We start from the raw sequence: 13,668 nt of genomic DNA, 5'->3' as shown, positions 1-13,668 counted from the left end.
AAGACGTGTTCATGCATTTATATTCAGTGGCATTGATTACTGCACCAGAATCAAGTGTCTGTGTCTGAACCAGAATGCTGCTGGTCGTGTTCTCACTAAAACCAGGAAGACAGAGCACATCTCCCAAGTTCTTAAATCCATAGAATTTTAAATAAAATAGTTTTGTTAGCTTATAAATAACTGAATGGATTAGTACCCAAATACATTTAAGAGTTGTTGCTGTTGAATCAACTTTTTAGGCAACTAAGGTCTTCAGGTAATAGTCTACTATTTCTTTCCTTGTCAGAAAGAAAAAGAAAATTGATTTGGTCTATCACTTAAAATCCCAGAAAAGGTTGATGTTTGTGGCTATAACAAAAATTAAAAATGTTTATGGGGTATCATTACTTTTTCAAGGCTCTGTATGCAATCTATTTAATCATAGCATGAGAGTCCCACCTAAAAATTTGGTATCCAGCATAAGTGCAGCCACCAGATTAGGCAACAGCAGCTTCAGGAAGTCCATCTGGCCAATCAGCTCCTTGCTTGTCGTGACACAAGACTGCAGCAGTTTGCAAAAACTCGACAGGAACCGAAGTGCAGTGACAAACTGAGAAGCCACACACAAATGAACACAGATTAACAAAGTGCAGGTAAAATAATAACACCCTCCTACCCCACAAAAATTATTTGTTAAGATGTCAAAGTTGGAGTGAAAAAACAAGAAAATGGTAACTCTGCAGAAAAAACAAACCCCAATTGTATGCTTCTAGCATAAGCTTGTTAAGTATTCCACCCACACTGAATATGTGGAGGTGCACTTAAATAACCTGTTCTGAAACTGGCACAGAGTTCCAACCCACATATTTTGTGGTGGATCATAATAAAGAAACAAAAACTGGAAAACTTCCCGAAACGCTGAGCCGATCCGTGCTGTTTACCTGACGCTTGATGTCTTCTCTGATTCCGGGAAGGATGCCGGGAGTCCTGAGCTCACTCAGACATTTCTCCATGAGTTCGACATCTACTAGACTGAAAGGGAGAAATAAATATGATGGGATAAGTCTGTCTGCAAAGAAGTGAATAGAGAACCAACAGCATTCATATTATAGTGTCATCAGTGTAAATGGTGAAATAAAGGTACAACATGGTACACCAAACATACCAGTCATAGCTTTTTATTATTTTTAATATTTTAGAAAGATGCTGATTAGAGACGAACAAAGCCTGCAAACATTTACCTGCTCAAAACCGGCAGTAGCTGGTTCTCTAGGATGGCAGTGAGGGTGAAGTCTGGCAGGATGGCCAGCAAATTATAAAGCAGGCCGCACTGGGCCGTCAAGAGGTCAGGAGTTACTATGACAACTGCTTCCATGCCTGAGGGCTTGCCTGGTTGGGAGTCCTGTGAGGCACTCGAGTTGCTTGTGTCTCTATCACTCTGACCTGCGAGACACGTCAAAAGCCACTGGTGTGTCTCTTGGGCCGAGGTACAATTACAAGAAGTGAGAGCTTCACTCTCGGAACTGTATATGTTACAGTGGTTTCGGTTTATGACTGTTCCTGAACACATCACAGGTTACATTTTCCAAAGACAGACAATATTCAAGTCTATGTGGTGAGTTTAAGTCCAGACAGATTTTTCTCGTACTACCTTGAGCCATCAGCCTGGCAGGAGTATCATCTGGGATGTTGACTGGGGAGGAAACTTTGGGAGTGTTCAGCCGTGAACTTTTACTCTGCTACAAAAAACAGGAGAGCATGAGGATTCATTTCACTTGAACTATTCTGAGGGAAATTTCTCTAATTCATACGATCTGTCAGTGTGAAGAAGAGGAGGGAAATCTGTTAGAGGTGAAACTTAGTGCAAACCAAAGAAAAACAGAAAATCAACAAAACTGTGTTCAAAGAATATATGATTAGAACTCGCAGACCTAAGCTACCAAATTCTTTTTTTTCCCTTTCCGAAATGTTTCTGAGCACTTTCTTTTATTCCTGATGAGCAAATATAACTGAAGATATGAGAATGAAAACTTTATCTCCGAGGAGGAACCACAAGAAAATTATTTCACAGGGTTACATGTGGGCAAAAGTGCATTCCTGAACTTTTCCTAACTGGAGGCGCTTGTGTAGATCAAAAAAGCCACTTTCTGAATAATAATGATACATTTGGAATTAGTAGATTGAGTAGGCCTACCTAACGGGAGGAGATGAAATAGAATCACATATTTCACTGTTGACTTCAACAGTGAAATATGTGATTCTATTCTGTATTGAATATGATTCTAGTACATAAAAAAGTAAAAAAAACAACCACAAAACAACAAATCTATAAAAAGGTACGGTTACTTTATTGAATATAATACCTTCTTGTGTTGAACAGAACCCATTTTAGTCATCCTGTCGGTTTTCTCACCCAATGTTCAATCAATTATAAATGTCTCATTTCCTGGTAAGATATTAAACCTTGAAAATGGGGAAAAATAAGCCCCTATTTCAAAATCCATTACTTTTACTGCATCAAAGGTTTTGAGTTCTTACTTCATTTTGCCCAATTTCCCAAACATGAAAATAAAATAAAAATTAATTCATGGTACAGATTTTCACTATGGTTAGAACGTGCATATAGAACCTGTGAAACTTTCAGTGTGAAGAAGAGGAGGGAAAGAAGTGGGGTTGAAAAACTAAAGATGGAAGGATGACTTAATGGATGCACCAATGAAGACACCAGGCTTAGCATCAGTCTGGCTTAGCATCAGTCTGGTGGGGGCTTAATTTATCTTTATTTTTTAATTAATGTCTTTTAAGACTTTATACTTGGTGTTTAAGTATTAATCGTCCTGTCTTCCAAAAATGCATAACTATCAAGTAGTATTTGCAAATTTCCTGTCAACTTTAAATGTTTTTTAACTCAAAAACATAGCGGCCAGCTGGATGACTGCTCTAGCGCCCTGGGCACCAGGCTTAACAAGTTTTTTGTGGGAAGCCCTGAGATGGATGGATGGAAAACGAACAAATGAATGAATGAATCAACAAACGAACAAACAAAGCGGATGCTTTTACATACTAGAGCATTGCTGACTGCAGTGCTTGAAGTAGAAAGGGAGCTGGAACTTCTTTCAGAGTTGATACTAGGTGCGGGGTCACATCTCCAAGGCAGCAGGGAATTTTCTGAATCTAAGTCAGCATACACACAGAATTAAACACAATAACACACAAATGTGACACATAGTTATCGGGTATTAACAAGCATAATCCTTTTCTTTGCTTGTAATCCATCATGACGACTGTAAGGAAAACAGGGTTTACCAGCTAAAGAGCTTTCCTGAAGGCTGAGACTACCGCTCCCACCAGGCCGTGGCAGCAGATCGAAGGTGTACCTGCCACGGTAGCAAGTCGAGGCATAGATAGCCACACTGTGGAAATACTGACAGTGGTACAGCAGAGCCTGTAGTGCTGGAAGACCCACCAGAGACACACCGGAAACCTCATCATGGACACACGGGTGCTGAAGGGGAAAAAAACAAAGAAAAAAATAACTTTAGTTTGAGTTGTCTTACATTTTTGACATAATAAAAAAATAAATAAATTGTCAGAGATGAAAGACATCAGTTAAGTTGCAATATGGATATAGATGACATTTCAAAAATGTCTAAGAGATGACATTGTGTGTCCTAGATTTTTAGTTACTCTTTCCCCAAATGCTTTCCACACAACTACTCACAAAATTCAAACCTTTCAGATTTCCCTCACACTCCCCACAAACTCTTTCGAGAACTTCTATCTGCGCCGTCTTTATAAACTGCCTCACACATAAAGTGCTCTATCCGAGTAACTGCATCCTTTTTTAGAAAGCCTTTGGAGTTTTGACAGAGCGCTTAATTAATCTGGATGTGAATTCTCTATGCGTGCACCTAAATCTAAATTTATATTTAATTCAGCAACATGCCTGATCTGAACTCAAAAGCAATTTTCTCTATAAACAAGAAATCTGGGGAGGGTAAGAGAGCAGATCCAGATGGAAGAAAACAGAAAGAAAAGGGGTAGAAAAAGTTCATGGTCTGTAAAAGGGCTTTTAACTGGCAGGCAGATCTGCTGACCTGCCAGTGGGAGTCCTTGGCCTCCTCTGCGTTGGCAGGCATAGGCATCACCAGTAAGTTCTGCAAGATAAACACAGCCTGGACACACAAACCAAGGAGAGGGAGAACACACACACACACGCACACAAAGAAACACACATACAGTCTGGTTAAGGTGGCTGCACCAGCAACAGTGCCATCTGCCTGCATTTGGTTGGTAATACATTGTTCTGAGCACTTGAGTGGTTTTGCTTATTTAAAGTGACAGATCATAAGTTACATTACCCTGAAATAAAAGTGGTAAATACTCAAATAGCTACATTTTGACACATTGTGAAAAGTCATGTAATGTAGTAAAAACATAACAAAAGAACTCTTTCATCACAAGGGAGTTTTTTCCACCGCACCTCTCTGCGAACCATGCTGCTCTCCTGTTGATCCAAGAGGATGTTGAGCAGCGTGCCCCACAGACCTCCGCTGATGTTCTGACAGCTGGCACACAGAATCTGGCAGCCGCTGGGCATGGAAGAGAGAGCAGCGCCTAAACTCAGACTGGCAAACCTCACCTGACAGAAGAGGAGAAAACACATGCTAAAATGGTACATCAAAGCCCGCTGGTTCCTCATAAGTCAGGAAAATCACTTTACTTTGTAATATGTTTGGTATTAGTTTCAAAATGTACATGCAAAAGTTGAGAGTTCATGAAGGTAAGGTGAATCATTACCTCTTGATCTCGGTCCACCCAAAGTGGGATGAGCCATGCCAAACCAAGCTGAGAGCTGCCACTTTCCTCTGTGGTGCCATTAGCCCCAAAAAACCACTGGCTTATGAAGTCCTAATGTTGGAAAAAAAAGCTCAATTTAAATATAACATTCTGTAAACAACTGTGCCATAGATGCATAGAAAAGTGCCTTGCAAAAGTATTGCAAAGGAGTTCTTGATATCTTGATGGATATAAACACACTATTCTTTTCATATTTCTAAAACATTTTTTAAAAACATTTTCTGTCCACCTAACAACTATGTTGTAATTTGTGTTGGTTTATCACATAAAAATATGATGAGTTGTGCAATTTCAATGTAGTTACAATGTAACAGGTTATAATGGTAAAACATTACATTACCGTATCCTTGTTTTCTATCATCATCTCATGGGACAGGTGAAGTAAGCAAATAATGGCGTTCTTTGTCACACCTTTCCCCATGAATGACAAGGAGTTCCCTCTCCACTCAACGTAAAATGAAGAAATCACCTGTGTGAGTGATACAGAAATGTCTTCTTAAAAATTACACGTCATACAAAAATATAATTCAAAAACAGATTTGGCTAGACTGTAAGCCTGTCATTATAACATTTACTTGACAATACACAGCAAACTCGAAAGCCTCAGCTTACAGTACGTTCTGTTTTTATTCAGAGCCAATTGTATGCTCGTCAAGCACTGCATCCAAATGAAACTTTAATACAGCTGAGAGACTAATTAGTTTGTTTTTGTGTGCCATCAGTATGTGAGACAGCACAGAAGAGCAGATGAGGAGAGAGGAGCCAAAGGCCTGCAGAGCTCTAGGACCCCACGCTGCCAGATAAGTCAGTGGTGGGGCCAGTCAGACAATTAAAAAGAGGATAACTATGTGGCTTTAGATTAATTAAGTAAATTGAAAAAAGAAATTATCTTTAAATATGCACTTTTGTTTCAGTATTACACTGTTTTATTAGAATAAAATAAAAATGCGTATTTATGATTAACAGAGCGAGTCCACAGGGTGTCAACGAACTTTTGACACCTTTGTGCTGATGACTGTTGTACAGTCTTCACTTTGTTAGTCGATTGTTTCACGCACTGCTGCACAACTGAACAGATGGAAAAAGCAAGGGTGATTAATCTCATCAGCATCTTCTCGGCATGGCACGTCTGATCGCTGAGGTTTTTGTCAATTGCAATTCATGTCTCACCAAGTCCATTTTGCTGCATTTTTACTCATTCCTCGGAAATTTCCATGTTTTACCATTTAACATTTCCGTAGGCACTTCAATATCTGCATAACAAGTGGGAGGTTGGCACAAGACCCTTCCAAACACGAGCATATGAGCACACACACAAATACAAGATGGGGGCATTCACACTCACCTCTAATAATCCACTGAGATATTTGGAGCAGAGGGAGCTGGGCTCCAGGTCAGGGCAGTGGGAGCTCCAGCCAGGCTGGGCAGTCAGGCTGACCATGCCCTGCAGTGCCCTCTCCAGGCTGGGAAGGCCATAGAAACGCGGGGCATCAGACAACCGCAAGCTCTGAAGCAAGCGCAGCGCCAGCTGGCTCTTAAAGGGGCCTGCTAATGCCAAACATAGCCTGGACAGACAGGAAAGGAGACAGCGAGAAAAGAAGCAAAGCAGACAGGCAGAGGAGAAAGAAAAATAGGCGACAGAAATAAAGTGGAAGGAAAATTAGGAATTGATGTTAGTATGCTTTCCCTTTTTTATTATTATTCTTACACAGCAGGCAAGCTGAGAAACATTACAGGATATTTTCTTTCTTCATTCTTCAAGCTTTACCATTTTGATCTTTTTATACAAACAATGATGAAATAACACACTAGGATGTTAAAGTAAAACGAACAGATTTATGTCTGATATTAACCTACCTGTCAGTTGTATTTGACAGCCTGATCAGAAGCGTGTTAAAGAACTTTATGAGTTCTTTCTGCAGTCTCTGGTTTATGTGGTTCTTAATCTCCTCAGGATGTTCTAAACTCTGAGTCAACATCTGCGACTCCATACCAAGAAGCAAATGAAGAAGAGCAGCAGTCTCCTAGGAAATTAGTGGATAAACAGAATTAATTTGTATGATTTGATTAAATTCGATGTTGTGCTTAACATTTAAATGTCTTGCAATTCATTTCTATTTATCTAAATCAATTATTTATTTAAATAGATTACTAGTGTGTTTATTAGTTTGTTTACTCAACTTGAATATTCTAAAATACATTACTGGGGTGAGAATTTTGCTACGGAGAAGAAACTGAAAAATGAATTAAGTGGTTTAACTGCAAATCTGCTTAATTCAAAATAATATAATAATATTCTGTTTTTTTTCAGTAATTCCAACTCTTAGGATCACATAATGATGAAAGAAAGTGGAAACATTGTCAGTCACACATACGTTATGACGTATGTGCCATATTATTTTCTGTATTGATGAATCTTATAAAAGTATCTTTGACACCCAAAGGAAACATCTTTAAAGATAAATTGATAATGTAAACTACGATAATCTTTGGAATATATTTAGAGTGTTGTGAACAGGCATTTTACTTGCGAATGTAATTTTTATGCAGTTAGGAATATTTTCACAGCAGCAGATGCTCACGATGGACACAAATTGGATTGCCCAAAATGGCATTAATCGCAAAACGATGGAAAAAAATCATATATTGGACTATTTTAGACTATTTCATGAAGACTGATGAAGTCAATATTCATCCATGTTATCACCATTGCAAGATTTTCTGTCACAGACCCTTCAAATAACGGTCTGTGTTCTTTTTAAATAGGTCATGAAGGTAATGTTAACACATTTTCTTCCCTTGAGCATCAAAATTAGGCATTAAAAAACAAGTTATAAACTAATATTAACCTGGGGTTTCTGAAAAACCAATAAGCTCATGAGAGTTCTTAGATTTATAATCAATTTTAATCAACTTAGATTAAATGTTTGTGTCTGAATTATTAGCATCTAGATCAGAGCTAGTTTTATCTTTTGTCTGTTGTTTTGAAGTTTAAGTGAAAGTGGCTAAGAGGTCAATTTGATTCTTAATTTTATCACCAATTTTGACATTTTTAAGAAAAAGTGTTCATTTTTGTGTCGTTTTTGAAAATGTCTGAATCCTAAGGAACATACTGAAATCTCATCTTGCTTCTTCTCGATTTCATATAAGTAGTTATTTTTTAAAGTAAGCACAGCTTCACCAAACACTTGTATTTCTTTAAAAGAAAAAAAATAAATCTCTTGGCTGCCACATGGCAAAAAATAAAAAAAAATTACTGATCAGTGCACACTTCATGAGGGTATATGAGGCGACAGATGTTCCTGAAACAGCCCAGTAATTACAAAAAAATAGAGAACAGTGAGGCTAACCCCTACTAGGGATTAAATCTGAGTCTTCTTCAGCCACTGGGGGAGGACTTATTGTTTACACACATATTAATGAGCAAACCAAGGTGAGACTGATTAAAGACAGAAAGTAGCTCTCCTTACTATAACAGACGGGTAATTCCAAATAAGAGCCCCAACATTTTTTTAAAGAGCTTAGGAAATAATATCTGCTATGTGTTAGGGGAAAAGCTGTTTTTCTGTTGTTTTGAGACCATAATAGGTTCAGGGTGTTTATCAATCTGCCTGATTTATTCAGGGTTTGATTGCTGGTATATACTGTAAGCAGCTGCATGGAGGAACTTATTTAGAAAACTACTTTATGGAGATATGATGCACATATGGTTCAGATGGCTGAGACTGATGAGAAATTACTCATTTATATTTGCATATTAAAGCTAGCAGTCTCATATCACAATATCGCATCACTCAAACAACATGATGCAAAAAACATAAAAAACATGAGTATTTCTTTGCACCATAATCCTAAGCAGAGCAGTACACTGGTGCACCAGGTTTTACTTTAATGCTTTAATGCTTAATGATCTGGACCTGGTTGAGAAGCAGCTTCAATATCCAGCATAGGTCCTGGTCCTCTTGGTCAGAGGTAAACTCTGTGGGAATTTGTTTGAAGTAGGCATTCAAAAATGTCACAATTCCCACCAGCAACCTTTCATCCTCAACAGAGGCCGGGCGCACCTGGAGAAACCTGCAGGGAGGAAGAGAAATAGCGTGTGACAATCCTGGCAAGAGAGGCACTGCTGAAAAGCTTTTCGCATATTCCATGCAAGTACTATGCAACATATTTGCCTTTTGTGTTGTTTACACTTTTCTCATAAATTTAGATGTAAGAAGTCAAACCAAGAAAAAAAAAGATTTTTGATTAAAAAAAACAACGATTTAGCACTTGTTCAAATATGCAATTTAATCAGTGTTTTATAGCACTCCCAAACATAATAATTCCCATAATTTTGATAAGAAACAGCAGACATTTACTACTGACATGAGCATTCGCAAGTACTATATAATATTTTTTGAATGCATATGCAGAGTACCTGGTCAACACTGCCTGCCAGCCGAGCAACTGGAGGATGTCTCTGCAATTGTGGGTGGGAACATGTGGGAGAGCCAGTCTGTTAAAGAACAAGTAGATGCTGAGCCTGGACAGGGCAGAGGCCACAGATTTGTGCCCCGCTGCAGTCTCAATGGCCTGGATGCAGTCACGAAGCGCAGCTGGCGGGTGCGATGCCCGGAGCAACAAGAGCTGCGACTTCGACAGCTTCAAATCAGGATGAAATCTGTTGGAATCAAGTTGGAATGGTTAAAAAAAAGTAAGTTGTGGTCAGATTGTATAGCTGTAATAACCCACAGGCAACAATAATTTGAAAACCATCAGAAGATAAGACATTTCTTTTTTCCTAGTAAGTTACACTAATTAAAACCAAGTAGCACAAAGTAGGAGCAAGCTATAATTAAACCATAATGCTACAGAGCAGCACATACAAATATTAAGAGTAATGCATGTTAAACATCTGCTCTTTACCCAGTCACAGCACCACACAGGATCTCAGATGGATTGATCCACCAATGGTGTGTTTCAAATGTCTTAATCAAGCTGGTTAAAACTGTAGAGAGACATTCTCATTTGTTTGAATTAGGTCACATTAGGAGAAAATGAAGACGGATGAATGCAATATGCCACAACTCTGGTGCTAATATGCTGCTGAACTCCCTGCTGGAGACAGTGTTGTTCAAGAAGGTTAAGGTCTCTGTTCGCATGAAAATCCTGTTATAGACTTATTGCTCTGATCCTTTGATCCAACATCTGCTTAGCATTCTTTTTTTGATATATCACCATATCACTAAACATACAGCATATGACCATATTAGTATATGTTATGTAACTTACAAAAGCGTTGCTTTTTTTGTTTATATATATATATATATGTACATACACACACAGAATGAGACGGAGAGAGAGAGAGAGAGAGAGAGAGAGAGAGAGAGAGAGAGAGATGTCTGAAAATTATTTTAAAATATAAAGTTAAAGGCAGAGCCTTACTCATCAGCATCACAGTCAACACTGTTTGATTTTTCCAGGAGATTATCTATCCCAGAATGCCATGCAGCATTCCAGGCCACCTGCAAGGCTTGGCGGGCAAGACTCAGGGACAAAAGCTCAGAGGAAGGAGCCAAGATGCAGCAGTACGGGCTGACCGCGTGATGAGTTGCTGTCTTGAAGGGAATGTTGTACCTTCAGGATACAACAGTCAAATGTTAGAGATCTTTGGGTATTATTCTTCGTTAGATGATGTCATGAGTTAAAGCTAAGTAAAAGTGATTTTGTCTTTGTTCCACATCTCTTGATGAGGCCTACCTCCGTACTACAGCTACTGGCAGAGAAAATGGTGAAAGAGTCGCATCTGTAGTGGATTTATCTGACCTAATAAGAAAAATAATCATGGATGAAAAATATATTTTTTAAATTAAAATCAAGTGGCGTTTTGTTCTCAAATGATTGTACAATTCAAATAAAACACATTATGTTCATAAATATTGATTAGCACATCAAAATTTCATATAGTTCATAACAGGCAAAGAAAAAGGTACTCTGATTTGTATTTGGTATTAAAGAAAAACTAAAAATTGTTTTCAAGCCATTTATAAACATTAATAAACACATATTGTTTATTCATTTTTTTAAAATAAATGATGATTAATAACAGTTGTACTACAGGTGCCAAACTGTATTTAAAATTTGTTTAACATAATTCACAGAAAACCGTGTTATGTAACTTTGATAGAGGAAAATGTATTGTTTGACTGTATTGGGAGAAATATGAACCAACCATGTTTCAATGCAGGCGATCTCATCAAAAAGCAGCAAACACATGAGGACGACCACCTCACTGTTATTGCTATTGATCTCCTTCAATATCAAGGAAGCTACAATGAAGAAAGCATTCATATAACAACCAAAGTTAATAAATGCATTTTTTAACATAAGAATCTAAAATCCAATTCACACCTTTAAATTGAAGTTTAAAAAATAAATAAATAAATTTAGCTTGTATAAAACCCTATACATATTTAGTTAAAATCTCTCTTTTCCAAATCAGACTTAAAACTCTAGTCAACAGCTAGTACAAGTGAATTTTCATATTATATAAAGAAAACAAAAACTGAGCTACAAATTGTAAGATAAATTTTTTAACCCTACTTTTCAGCAACTCTTGTTAAAAATTAGGCTGTTAGCACTGTTTGGGTGCAAAGCTGAGCAACACATCAACAAGTTGCATCATAGATATATACACTCACACTTCATATTATATGCCACTTACTGAAGCACAACAACATGTCTAAAACAAACACACAAGTGGACGGCTTTGGGATTTTTGTTCATGAGCCACTCAACACAGAGTGTGTAGCTGGTTCTAAATGAGGTATGTTGCTGTGCGTACCCCTGAGCAGTGTGAGGAGCAGGCGGTTGTGTTGCGCCAGGCTGTGCCTCAGAGACGGATCAGCATACACCAGTTTTCTCAAGATGCATACACACGGCTCCAGAAGACAATCGAGGCTCTGGGGAGCAACACAGTCATAAGTGCAAGATTAATAACATATGAAGCTGCAGAACGCAAATACACTCTCAAAACATTTTTTAAGCTAACCCATAACTTACTGACTGTGGCTGAGCTTAAGAACAGCTAAGCTGTAAACAGCCTTTTTATGATAGCTTAGTTAAGTTTTTGTTGTCATTATTCGCTCTCCTACATATAGCTTGACTTGTTGGACAATCACCCGCGGCGCTTTCTGATTCCAGAACTGGAAATGATCAGCAGACTGAAGTAATTTTGGGCTGAGGGCAGAAATCACTGTTGAGCACAGCCTGTCTGACACTATTAGCATAGGCCATTTCATTCTCCAATCATCGACGCCTCAGTGGCTTTCGTCCACACAAGCACGAACACATACAATACAACCAAACACATGTACACTGGTTTGTTTTATTTGACTTGACTAGAGGATTTATTCAACAATCATTATTTACTTTCTTGCCAAAGGTGTAGTTTTTTTTTTTTGTTTGTTTGTTGTTTTTTTTTTACCTTGTTGCCATTTACATTGTCTGTGATAAAAGAAATGACTCTCTCTGTGATGCCCAGATTCTCCAGTACTGGGTGCATTGATTTGTCTGTGAGACAGAAAGAGATCAAATTTCAGCAACAGACATTTGTTTATGTCTTCTGTTTGCCTAAACATATTAGAGCGGTAAGAAAGAAATGCAACAGAAGGATCTGCCAATTGCAGCTTTCACAAGAGGAATATACACAGTCACCAAATTTTTAAACTTTGCGTCAAAATTTATAATAAGCTTAACACTTTGGACTAAAATAATAATAATTAAAAAAAAGCTAGTGACTACTTTCTGTTTGCATGCAAGAAAGAGACCATGTGGGTCACTCAAAAAGAATGCAAGGATATAAATCATATAAACAATACATTTCTTAAGTTTTTTTTAGCTAATCTAATAAGATTTTGTAGGCTTCTCACCCTGTAGTACGACACAAAGCTGCTCTGCTGCCGATCTTCTGAGAGAGATGTCTACAGTGTCTGAGTCCAGGATGCAAAACAGCTTTTCGACTGATTCCACCTAAGAAACAAAAAATTATAAACAAATACACAAAATAAGCTGTCTCGCCTCCTAAAAATTATTTTTTTAGTCATTTTTTTCTATATGTGGATTTATACCTTTAGAATGGACTTATTGATGGTGTCCAGAGTGACGTCTACAGGGTTTCTGAGGCAGAAGAGGTTGGGAAGAGACGCGATCGCTGATTGATCTGCGAATACTCTGGTGGGGTTTGCATCAGCATGGCTGGTTAGCTGGGGCAGGATGTGTTGCACTGCAGCTATTCTGATACTGTTGAGAGCAAGTTTTAGGAAACCTTCACAAACCCTTTGAGGTAAATTGCTTGAAATTAGTGACAAATAAAATTTTTGCAATGTCACACTTCTATTAAAATTATACCAACATTGCAATCAATCCACATTGAAAATGTCTAGAGGTGGAAATAAAAATATGATCTAAAATTTATCTGATATTCACTGGTGTTAACTACAATCAAGATATATATATACAGAAAAACAATCACACGTATCTCATAGAAGATTTGGTGAATTTATTTACCTCACAATGATATTTTGTAATACTTTAAATATGTCAGTAAAACAATAATTGCATTCCAAACAGTTATTTGTGTTATAAATTTTTCACACATTTCCATTGCGTTGAGGCAATGCATTGTGCAGACTTAGCCAGCATGTGAAGTAACAGAAAATCATGGGGGTCAGTTTTACTGAAAATCCCAATAAAATACACAAACGCTTGCTGTTTGCAACATGACAAAATGTAAAAAAGTTGAAGGAATGTGAATATTTTGCAGAGTACTATAAGGGAAGTAAAATA

The 13,668-nt window shown here is 37.8% G+C and overlaps 1 protein-coding gene across 2 annotated transcripts in view; it reads right to left on the bottom strand.

Annotated features, from left to right (window-relative positions):
• The window catches only part of rttn (rotatin), a 34,801-nt gene that overhangs the window by 9,547 nt on the left and 11,586 nt on the right, over positions 1 to 13,668 (bottom strand). For both annotated transcript variants that reach the window (XM_055037772.1, XM_055037773.1), the window contains exons 18-38: positions 12,951 to 13,122; positions 12,753 to 12,852; positions 12,308 to 12,393; positions 11,666 to 11,783; positions 11,054 to 11,150; positions 10,582 to 10,647; positions 10,267 to 10,458; positions 9,260 to 9,502; positions 8,757 to 8,913; positions 6,697 to 6,863; positions 6,185 to 6,404; positions 5,180 to 5,308; positions 4,780 to 4,890; positions 4,463 to 4,621; positions 4,077 to 4,154; positions 3,286 to 3,484; positions 3,044 to 3,153; positions 1,631 to 1,718; positions 1,221 to 1,422; positions 921 to 1,011; positions 439 to 589 (exon numbers count right to left, since the gene is read on the bottom strand). In XM_055037772.1, the coding sequence (XP_054893747.1) occupies positions 439 to 589; positions 921 to 1,011; positions 1,221 to 1,422; positions 1,631 to 1,718; positions 3,044 to 3,153; positions 3,286 to 3,484; positions 4,077 to 4,154; positions 4,463 to 4,621; positions 4,780 to 4,890; positions 5,180 to 5,308; positions 6,185 to 6,404; positions 6,697 to 6,863; positions 8,757 to 8,913; positions 9,260 to 9,502; positions 10,267 to 10,458; positions 10,582 to 10,647; positions 11,054 to 11,150; positions 11,666 to 11,783; positions 12,308 to 12,393; positions 12,753 to 12,852; positions 12,951 to 13,122 (2,936 nt within the window). The remainder of the gene's footprint in view (positions 1 to 438; positions 590 to 920; positions 1,012 to 1,220; positions 1,423 to 1,630; positions 1,719 to 3,043; positions 3,154 to 3,285; positions 3,485 to 4,076; positions 4,155 to 4,462; positions 4,622 to 4,779; positions 4,891 to 5,179; positions 5,309 to 6,184; positions 6,405 to 6,696; positions 6,864 to 8,756; positions 8,914 to 9,259; positions 9,503 to 10,266; positions 10,459 to 10,581; positions 10,648 to 11,053; positions 11,151 to 11,665; positions 11,784 to 12,307; positions 12,394 to 12,752; positions 12,853 to 12,950; positions 13,123 to 13,668) is intronic.

This window comes from Poeciliopsis prolifica, unplaced genomic scaffold (assembly GCF_027474105.1).
Source record: "Poeciliopsis prolifica strain line A6 unplaced genomic scaffold, Auburn_PproV2 SCAFFOLD012, whole genome shotgun sequence".
NCBI lineage: Eukaryota > Metazoa > Chordata > Actinopteri > Cyprinodontiformes > Poeciliidae > Poeciliopsis > Poeciliopsis prolifica.
The sequence above is the reverse complement of the archived record's forward strand: the minus strand, read 5'-3'. Positions and strand labels throughout refer to the sequence as shown.